Source organism: Salmo salar, chromosome 12 (assembly GCF_965601325.2).
Source record: "Salmo salar chromosome 12, fSalSal1, whole genome shotgun sequence".
NCBI classification, from domain to species: Eukaryota; Metazoa; Chordata; class Actinopteri; order Salmoniformes; family Salmonidae; genus Salmo; species Salmo salar.
This window is the reverse complement of record NC_138302.1, coordinates 18,992,776-19,004,082: the sequence shown is the minus strand read 5'-3', so window position 1 is coordinate 19,004,082 and position 11,307 is coordinate 18,992,776. Positions and strand designations below refer to the sequence as shown.

Sequence of the window (11,307 nt, the reverse complement as noted above, 5' to 3'; positions counted from 1 at the left end):
TTATTTGACCCTATATCGCAAAAGAACAGCTGCGAGAGATGGCGAGGGTTTTGTCACCAAGCAGATGATATCTAAACCAATATGGCAAAGTAGAGGGGACATTCTTTTATTCCTGAAAAATACCACATGGCAAGCAGGAAGTCGTAAAGATCGCAATTGAATGAATGTAATTAAGTTGCAGTAAACCTGAAGAAGAAAAAAAACACCGATGTGAAAATTGACCCGTCTTTGTAAAGAAGCTGTAACAGACGGGTTTTGATAAACTCCTTCTGGGTTTAGAACGTAGAAACCCATTTACAAACCCCCTTTCTTTCCCTTTTGACTGAGGTCGAATAGCATTACAGTAATATAGAATTAGAAATAATATAATAAAATAATAGAATAGATTGGAATCAAATATAATTGAATAGAATATTAAAGAATTGGAATAGATTAGAATAGGATTGAAAGAACAGAATAGAACCAAGCCAAGCAGTCTCTCAAATATCGGTATGAACAGTGTCATTTCGATTCAGTATAAAGTTGATTCTACTTATCATACAACACACAGCCAGAAATATGAATAATAATCTCTGTTCATACCGTCATACAAAGGTCCCTTCCCTGTATATCCCTTGTATATGTTAATGCTGAATTATCATTATCTCCTTTTTACATGTATTAAATATATGGTAATCATTGACCTTTCTTTCATTTGGACGGTTCTATGGAAAAACATTGGCTATACATTATCTGTCTAAATACCACTGCAATGTATAGGCTATCCACTGCGCATTATTAAAACTCACAACGCGCTGATGCCATTTCACATACATTTGACACATTTAGACCATAGCCTTTACGAGACTGTAAATTCAATCTATACATTTCTTTATTGATCCATATGCTTTTGTTGCGGGTTTAAATTCCATCACTGACGTTCATTCTCTCAACAGAACTGAGATGTTGGGGGGTCTTTCGGGTGGGTGGTGGAGGTGGGTGGGACCGTGAGCGGATGCTGCAGCTATAAGTCCCCCCTACATTTTGTACTCCACCCATAACCCTCAAAAAGTATTGGTGACGTATGCGCACAAGCACCTAGCAGAATGTGCGCGTCCGCGGGAGGGCCCGGTAGAAAATGGCGAGTCTGTGCAAAAGGCAGCAATGCACGATCGAGAGGCGCGGCTTTCGGCAGGAACTTGACTCGTGGCGACACAAACTCATTCACTGTGTAGGTAAGCTCGTTTCGCCTTGCATGGAGGTTCGGCTGGAGAGCCAGGGTGCGCGTGGTTTGGGGAGAAAACACTTAAATGGCTTGGCTGTTGTGTCCTGGGGAAAAACGGACGCTGCTGCTGCCGTCAGTGAGCCAGGGTGCTGAGCGAGCTGTCATTTTTTTTGTTGCCTCGCGTAGCAACACCGCCCGCCTCCCACGGACCTGCCCAAATATATAGTTAAAGTTTTTTAAAGCTTTGGATCTTATTGCCATGTGTTTCAGCGATATGGACGTTATGTTGTTATTATATGTGGATGTGATAAGGGTGTTTTTCTCAGGTATTACTGATTTGAAAGTGAGGAAACAATTTTTGTCCATTTTTCTTGCTGTTTATGTATTGTAAGCAGGGCGTGTCACGTGTACAGATGGAATTGTAGCTCGGCAAATGAGAAAGGGTTTTCTGTGCCTGTGTGCGCGCTGCTCATTTTATTGTAGGCCTCCTATATTATTGTTGGGGGAGGGCAGTGCGCGTTCCACCTTCAGAATTGAAGCCGGGATTGGTGTTGCGCGTTACCTTGTTGCCCTGGACGTCGGCACCGGGGAACGCGCATTGCTGCATTGGGGAAATGTCACAGAAAATAATTTTTGTATTTTAAGGAAGGTGGGGGATGACAAAGAAAATGACACTGCGTTTCATCTCGCTGGCCACGGTTGAAAACATGGACTGTTCTTGTTGTAGTACTTGTTGAAATCATTCGTTACAATGTAACTGATGCTGTACAACTCTGCAGTTTAGATTTTGTTTTATAGCAGTTTACAGCAAACGATTGTTTAGGGAAAATGTTTTTCTCATTAGGTATAGCTTGTTGTTGTAATGCAAACCGATGCAGTGGACATTCCGTTGTTTTGGAAGCTGCGTTATCCCACTCAATGCAATGTATTCTATTTTAATCTTTGATAATCGGTCCAACGTTTCTTCAATAGACTAACATTAATAGGCAACAGCATAATGACAGTATTTTAATATAAATATGGATCTTTTGGATTTCCCAATTTCCCCTCCCCCAATATTCTGTCGTTTCATTAGCTTTGTTTAATCTGGTTAAATCGGTAGATCGATGTTATTGGGAGATTATGATCCACTTTGTTCTGATCTTTAAAACTATAGGTTTCCTCGCTTTAAAAACCAAGTTTATAATCTGCCTTTTATCAGTAGCCTGTGTGTGTGTGTCTATCTATCTAAACACTCTTGCCCTTGGCTGTATACTGTATCAGGTGTTAGGCTATAGACCCACCTACAGCTTGATCTTGTTCTGTGTGAAAATCTTCCTGGCCCCTGCCCTGCTGCTAGGCTAACTGGACTGACCCGCGCCTTGACGACCGTTTCACCTCAATTTAGGATCTTTTCCCCCAAATAATAATAGAACCAGTAGGTACCATCAAAAGCCAAATCTAGACACATTTTCTCTTGCCGGGCTCACTTGAGAAACAAGAACAAACATTTATTTTCAACTTCAGAGTAGGCCTAAGTGTTTTATTATCTCCTTTCTAAATAATAGTTTAACATTTCAACGTCGACATTTAACCATGTCTGCTTCGGTCACAGCAGACATGTTCTTCAGGGATGTCTGTCAGCGTATCTATTGATGCTTTCTATCCTGTTGTTGCATGTCAATAAACTCATTGGACTGTTTATAGAAGGTTGGATTTGGGTGTTGTGATCTTTATGCCACATAGCCCTGTATGTAATGTAGGTTTCATGCAGTATGTTCAATATCAGCCTCCCACCACGTTTCCATGGTGAATCTAACTGTATACATATTCGCCTGAGGGCTTATTGATGTCAGTGAACAGCATAGGCCTTCTGTATCCTAGAGCACTAAGGTTGATGTTATTAGCTGCTGTGCCTTTTTCTGCATCACTGTAATTGATTTGGCCCGTATGTAATAGTGTCTATATAACTGCTTGGCTGAGAAAGGGAGAGACTTGGAGACTTAAAGACTTCATAGATAATGGGGATTTTTGCACAGTTGGTCAGAGGAACAAGTTTTGTCTCGAACACTTTAAAATCCATCTCTGTCTCTCTCTTTCCCTTTCCATCCCTCAGTGTTTCTTTCCCTTTCCATCCCTCAGTGTTTCTTTCCCTTTCCATCCCTCAGTGTTTCTTTCCCTTTCCATCCCTCAGTGTTTCTCTCCCTCCATCCCTCAGTGTTTCTTTCCCTTTCCATCCCTCAGTGTTTCTTTCCCTTTCCATCCCTCAGTGTTTCTTTCCCTTTCCATCCCTCAGTGTTTCTCTCCCTCCATCCCTCAGTGTTTCTCTCCCTCCACCCCTCAGTGTTTCTCTCCCTCCACCCCTCAGTGTTTCTCTCCCTCCACCCCTCAGTGTTTCTCTCCCTCCACCCCTCAGTGTTTCTCTCCCTCCACCCCTCAGTGTTTCTCTCCCTCCACCCCTCAGTGTTTCTCTCCCTCCACCCCGCAGTGTTTCTCTCCCTCCACCCCTCAGTGTTTCTCTCCCTCCACCCCTCAGTGTTTCTCTCCCTCCACCCCTCAGTGTTTCTCTCCCTCCACCCCTCAGTGTTTCTCTCCCTCCACCCCTCAGTGTTTCTCTCCCTCCACCCCTGTGTTTCTCTCCCTCCACCCCTCAGTGTTTCTCTCCCTCCACCCCTCAGTGTTTCTCTCCCTCCACCCCTCAGTGTTTCTCTCCCTCCACCCCTCAGTGTTTCTCTCCCTCCACCCCGCAGTGTTTCTCTCCCTCCACCCCTCAGTGTTTCTCTCCCTCCACCCCTCAGTGTTTCTCTCCCTCCACCCCTCAGTGTTTCTCTCCCTCCACCCCTCAGTGTTTCTCTCCCTCCACCCCTCAGTGTTTCTCTCCCTCCACCTCTCTCTAGTTTCCAGATATCTGGTCATTCAGTATCACAGATGGGTTCCCCAGAGATTTGCCTCCTACTTTCTCATCTAGTTAATTCTCTCGTGGGGGTTTTGAAAAACATGTGTTGTCATTTATCTGGTGTACCTTCGCCCTGCAGTCTGCCTCCACTAACACACACACACACACACACACACACACAGACACACAGACACACAGACACACAGACACACAGACACACAGACACACAGACAGACAGACAGACAGACACACAGACAGACAGACAGACAGACAGACAGACAGACAGACAGACAGAAGGGTCATATACATTCAGGGTTAAGTTGAGAACAAACTGTAGAGAGTTTAGATGTAGGGATTTAAAGGACTATAGACACACACAGACTGCTGAGATCGATAAGCACAATGTGTTTGTGTGCAGGTGTGTGTCTCTAGTGTCTGAGGTGCCTTGTGTAGCTACTAGCTAGAACCTGCCCTTTGACTGCACTGACTAGTAATCCCCTGTCCTTTCTGCAGAGACACTGAGCCTCTTCGCCCATCTGCGCTGTACACACACACACACACACACACACACACACACACACACACACACACACACACACACACACACACACACACACTGCCTAAAACAAGCGCAAATTACATTTTAAATCTCATTTTTACTCACTTAAAAAAAAAAACTCTATACACTATTTAGGAAGATATTTTCCAGAGTTGTATTTGGAGAGTTGAGGTGCTGATTAAAATGCTGTGCTGCTGTTAAGGTGAGTTAGCTCAGTAAAGCAGTACTAAAGGGTTTGACAAATATGATTTCATCAATGTGTTTGAACTTTGGGTTAAAAATGCCAGTCTTCCTTTCCTCCCTGTTTTCAGATCAAAGTCCTTTAAATCTCAAAATCTAAGCTACACTGTACAGTCTACTCAACTTAACCCTACATTTATATAACCCTTCTCTCTGTGTGCTGTGGGTCAAGATAACAGCCTTACATAAGAACCAGCCATTAAACAATCTGGTTGGGTAGGTTGCAAGAGATCAGTATATGGGCCCATGCCGGTCTGTGCTTTCTTAATGTACTGTTAAAGAGAATTTGAACACAGATACGTTATGAGGATCGATGCATCCGCACATGCAACTCCTTTTTTTGTGAAAAAGAATGTTGACTTTTACACAGCTAGAAATCATATTCAAATTCCACAAAGTTATTCAGTCATTTGTTGTTTTGTGTGAAAGGTGACATTTGAGCAAAAATGTAGTTTGTGTGTGTTTGACTAGCAGCGAGGTAGAGAGGGAACGGTTTTGGTTTGGTGTGTTTGACTAGCAGCGAGGTAGAGAGGGAACGGTTTTGGTTTGGTGTGTTTGACTAGCAGCGAGGTAGAGAGGGAACGGTTTTGGTTTGGAGTGTTTGACTAGCAGCGAGGTAGAGAGGGAACGGTTTTGGTTTGGAGTGTTTGACTAGCAGCGAGGTAGAGAGGGAACGGTTTTGGTTTGGAGTGTTTGACTAGCAGCGAGGTAGAGAGGGAACGGTTTTGGTTTGGAGTGTTTGACTAGCAGTGAGGTAGAGAGGGAACGGTTTTGGTTTGGAGTGTTTGACTAGCAGTGAGGTAGAGAGGGAACGGTTTTGGTTTGGAGTGTTTGACTAACAGTGAGGTAGAGAGGGAACGGTTTTGGTTTGGAGTGTTTGACTAGCAGTGAGGTAGAGAGGGAACGGTTTTGGTTTGGTGTGTGTTTAGTTGTGGAATTAATATTTGAGTGTGTGTTTGAAGGAATGCTTTTGTGTTTGTGTATTTGAAGGAATGCCTGTGTGTGTCTAGCTGTGTATTGGATCAATATTGTAAACCTCAAAAAGTGCTACCAAGGGGGATGCATAAATCTGTAGTTTATTGGAGCGTGCTGTTCACCTACCCCCTACCGCTCCCCGCCTTTCATTTTAGAAAGCCCCTGTATGATTCTCAGACCAAAACAGTACATTACAGAACCACACAGTAGGGGAACTAAACACCAGATACAAAACCATGACTAGATCTTAAAGTGTGTGTGTGTGTGTGTGTGTGTGTGTGTGTGTGTGTGTGTGTGTGTGTGTGTGTGTGTGTGTGTGTGTGTGTGTGTGTGTGTGTGTGTGTGTGTGTGTGTGTGTGTGTGTGTGTGTGTGACCTTTTTCAAATGTCCAAAGTCGATGGCTGTTTCTAGTAGAGGTCGACCGATTATGATTTTTCAACACCGATACCGATTATTGGACCAAAGTGGGCTGCTACCGATTAATCGGCCGATTTTTATATATTTGTAATAATGACAATTACAACAATACTGAATGAACACTTTTATTTTCACTTAATATAATACATAAATAGAATCTATTTAGTCTCAAATAAATAATGAAACATGCACAATTTGGTTTAAATAATGCAAAAACACCGTGTTGGAGAAGAAAGTAAAAGTGCAATATGTGCCATGTAAAAAAGCTAACATTTAAGTTCCTTGCTCAGAACATGAGAACATATGAAAGCTGGTGGTTCAATATTCCCAGTTCTTCAATATTCCCAGTTAAGAAGTTTTAGGTTGTAGTTATTATAGGAATTATAGGACTATTTCTCTCTATACCATTTGTATATCATATACCTTTGACTATTGGATGTTCTAATAGGCACTTTAGTATTGCCAGCCTAATCTCAGGAGTTGATAGGTCACAAGCAGTGCTGTGATTCAAGCATTGCTAAGAGCTGCTGGCAAACGCAGTAAAGTTTGAATGAACGCTTACGAGCCTGCTGCTGCCTACCACCGCTCAGTCAGAGCAGTCTATCAAATATCAAATCACAGACTTATTTTATAATTAATAAACACAGAAATATGAGCCTTTGGTCATTATATGGTCAAATCCGGAAACTATCATTTTGAAAAAAAAAAGTTTATTCTTTCAGTGAAATAAGGGAACCGTTCTGTATTTTATCGAATAGGTGGATGGCAACCCTAAGTCTAAATATTGCTGTTACATTGCACAACCTTCAATGTTATGTCATAATTACGTAATATTCGGGCAAATTAGTTCGCAACGAGCCAGGCGGCCCAAACTGTTGCATATACCGTGACTCTGTGTGCAATGAACGCAAGAGAAGTGACACAATTTCCCTAGTTAATATTGCCTGCTAAAATTTCATTTATTTTAACTAAATATGCAGGTTTAAAAATATATACTTCTGTGTATTGATTTTAAGAAAGGCATTGATGCTTATGCACATTTGTGCAATGATTGTGCTTTTGTTAAATCATCACCCGTTTGGCGAAATAGTGATTTGATGATAAATTAACAGGCACCGCATTGATTATATGCAATGCAGGACAAGCTAGTTAACCTAGTAATATCATCAACCATGTGTAGTTAACTAGTGATTAAGTGAAGATTGATTGTTTTTTTATAAGGTAAGTTTAATGCTAGCTAGCAACTTGCCTTGGCTCCTTGCTGCACTCGCGTAACAGGTGGTCAGCCTGACACACAGTTTCCTCGTGGAATGCAATGTAATCGGATATAATCAGGGTCCAAAAATGCCGATTACCGATTTGTTATGAAAACCTGAAATCGGCCCTAATTAATCGGCCATGCCGATTAATCGGTTGCCCTCTAGTTTCAAGTGACCAGGCTGGTTGTGTGAGTGTGTACTGTGTGTGTGTCTAACACTTGGTCCGTGCGTGCGTATGATTCATCTTCCTTACTACACCAATCTAATAGGTCTATATGATGGGATTAGAATACACAGAGGAACGCTCCCTTTCTTTGTTTAATATAGTCATTATTATCTGTGGGACAACTGCTACAGTATACAGGACACTGCTCATCTTCAGCCTATGGGTACTGTTGTGTTCAATGAAGCTGATTGAATGAACGATTGAGTGAAGACGCCATCTCTTCTCTGCTCGAAAAGAGATGGGGAGTGTTGATGGGTCTTTTGATGGCTTTCATAGCAGTATGCTCAGGGTCATGAAGACTTGGCCATTCAGCAAACAAAGACCGACCCAAAGACTAGGCTACTGTGTGTTAATTAGCCCATGACTACATCTTAAGTGTGCTATAAGATAAATGAACGTATGGCTGAATGAAGACAGACAGCAGTCATGAGTTTTACTTCTTTTTATGCGCTTCAAAGCGATATACTCAAGGACGTGTTTCAGTCCATAAACCCGATCTGAACATAAAGAGCTCCCAAATACTTTTATTTTCCTTCTAAGACACGACTAGATCTTTCTAAAGTGTATTAGTGTGATTCTATGTGAGTTCAACATCTATTCAGAGCTGAAGGGACCAGATGATGTTATTCATGGTCAGCTGATAGAAAAATGTGAGTTCTTCAAGTATTCACTCTGGCTGGACAATGGAAGTTTTTAATTGGAACATCTTTATTTGGACTTATTAACACCAACACATGTCTGGATCTGGCCTTCATCGGAGAGTTTGAGGCAAGCTGAACACGCTGCCAGGAACACTCTCTCTCTCTCCCCACCTCCCTCCCCCTGCTACCGGGCCGGTTCTCTCTCTCTCCATCTCTCTCTCGTCTCTCTCTCTCTCTCTCTCTCTCCTTGTCTCTCTCTCCTTGTCTCTCTCTCTGTCTCTCTCCTTGTCTCTCTGTCTCTCTCCTTGTCTCTCTCTCTGTCTCTCTCTCCTTGTCTCTCTCTCTCTCTCTCTCTCTCTCTCTCTCTCTCTCTTCTCCTGTCTGTCTCTCTCTCTCTCTCCGTGTCTCTCTCTCTCTCTCTCTCTCTCTCTCTCCTTGTCTGTCTCTCTCTCCCTCTCTGTCTCTCCTTGTCTGTCTCTCTCTCTCTCTCTCTCTCTCCTTGTCTGTCTCTCTCTCTCTCTCCTTGTCTCTCTCTCTCTCTCTCCTTGTCTCTCTCTCTCGCTCTCTCCTTGTCTCTCTCTCTCTCTCTCTATCTCGCTCTCTCTCTCTCTCTCTCTCTCTCTCTCTCTCTCTCCTCTCTCTCCTTGTCTGTCTCTCTCTCTCTCTCTCCTTGTCTGTCTCTCTCTCTCTCCCTCTCCTTGTCTCTCTCTCTCTCTCTCTCTCTCCTTGTCTCTCTCTCTCTCTCTCTCTCGCTCTCTCTCTCTCTCTCGCTCTCTCTCTCTCTCTCTCTCTCTCTCCTTGTCTCTCTCTCTCCTTGTCTCTCTCTCTCTCCTTGTCTCTCTCTTTGTCTGTCTCTCTCTCTGTCTCTCTCTCGGTCTCTCTCTCTCTCCTTGTCTGTCTCTCTCTCTCCTTGTCTCTCTCACCTTGTCTGTCTCTCTCTCTCTCTCTCTCTCTCTCTCCTTGTCGCTCACTCCTTGTCTCTCTCCTTGTCTCTCTCTCTGTCTCTCTCTCCTTGTCTCTCTGTCTCTCTCTCTCCTTGTCTGTCTCTCTCTCTCTCTTTCTCCTTGTCTCTCTCTCTCTCTCTCTCTCCTTGTCTCTCTCTCTCTCTCTCTCTCTCTCTCTCTCAAATTTTCAATTCAAGCTGCTTTATTGGCATGAAAAACATTGTGTTAATATTGCCAAAGCAACAATGTATACAATATACATTGTAATACAATAACAAATAATAATATAAAATGGCAGTAAATAATAATACAAAATTAAAAAATAATAACAATAAAATAATAGTAAAATAGTAGAATGCAATAAGTATAAAAATCTAAATATGGAAAATGAATCTATAACCAACTTATAACTAAATAACGGTTATCTTCACCATTACATCAGTACTACAACTACTATCATCATTACCACTACCACCACCATCACTAAACTGTTATCATTACCATTACTACCCATACCACTACTATTTGGAATGATAAACAACAATAATAATAATAGAAATAAACAATAACAGTAATAGTAATAATAAGTAAGTTACTGCTTACTATGCAGATGTTATTATTCAGTGTCCCTCAGGCTATGGCAGGCAAATACATATTTGGCTGCAAGAGGAGCCATTGCTCCTTCGCCCATGAGTATTTTTAGTTTTTCCTCTGGGTTTAATAAGTTCAAATTTGGAATAAATGTAGTCATTTCTGTAAATAAGGAATCTCTTTGTGAGGAATATTTATCAAAGTAAAGGAGAAAGTGCATCTCTGTCTCTACCTCCCCTGTCGTGCAGTGACCACATACACGCTCCTCTTTGGGTAGCCATGTCTTTTTATGTCTGCCGGTTTCTATTGCCAATTGATGGTCACTCAGCCTGTACTTGGTAAGGATCTGTCTCTGCTTTGTATCTCTGACAGAGTAGAGATAATCAGCCAATTCATATTCTCTGTTTAGGGTCAGGTAGCAATTTAGTCGGCTTTGGGATTTTGTTTCGTTTTTCCAATGTTGTAAATATGAGTCCTTTGATTGGTTCATGATTTTGTTTATTTGAATTCTTTCTTTTGAAGCAGTGCTGGTGTCAGCTTGGTTGGTGAGGTCCAACACCAGCTGACTGAGAGGGCTCGTTTCTGGGCTCAGCTCTTGGGTTTGGAGTGCTTTAAATTGCAGACTTGAATTTGGACTTGAATTTAGATGTAGCCAAAATTTTAATGATCTTTTCTGTATTTTCATTATTACTGGAAAGCGGCCCAATTCTGCCCTACATGCATTAGTTGGTGTATTTCTCTGGACTTGTAGGATTTTCCGACAGAATTCTGCATGTAGGGCTTCAATTGGATGTTTGTCCCACATTTTAAAGTCCTGTTTATTGAGTGGCCCCCAAACCTCACTTCCGTAAAGAGCTATTGGTAGGATTACACTGTCAAATATTTTGGTCCAAATTCTAATTGGGATGTTGATTTTGAATAATTTCATTTTTATTGCATACAATGTTCTGCGGGCTTTTTCTTTGAGTGCATTCACTGCCATATTAAAGTTTCCCGATGCAGATATGGTCAGACCAAGGTAGGTGTAATTTTTAGTGTGTTCAATGATGGTGTTGTTCAGGGTGAATTTATATTTGTGTTTCTGACATCTGGTTTTCTTTTGGAAAATCATGATTTTCGTTTTTTGGAAATTTACTGCCAGGGCCCAATTATGGCAATATTGCTCTAGAATATTAATGTTTTGTTGAAGACCTTCTTTGGTTGGTGATAGAAGTACCAAGTCATCAGCATATAGCAGGTATTTCACCTCTTTGTCAAATAGTGTGAGTCCTGGGGCTGGAGAATGGTCCAACATGTCTGCTAATTCATTGATATAAATGTTGATAAGGTTTGGACTCAAACTGCAGCCTTGTCTCACACCTCGACATTGTGAAAAT

The 11,307-nt window shown here is 41.9% G+C and overlaps 1 protein-coding gene across 2 annotated transcripts in view; it reads left to right on the top strand.

The window, feature by feature from the left end:
* Positions 1 to 1,050: 1,050 nt before the first annotated feature.
* lcor (ligand dependent nuclear receptor corepressor) overlaps positions 1,051 to 11,307 on the top strand; it is an 82,289-nt gene continuing 72,032 nt past the window's right edge. For both annotated transcript variants that reach the window (XM_082958683.1, XM_082958682.1), the window contains exon 1: positions 1,051 to 1,214. In XM_082958683.1, coding sequence (XP_082814809.1) covers positions 1,118 to 1,214 — 97 coding nt within the window. In that variant the 5' untranslated portion in view covers positions 1,051 to 1,117. The remainder of the gene's footprint in view (positions 1,215 to 11,307) is intronic.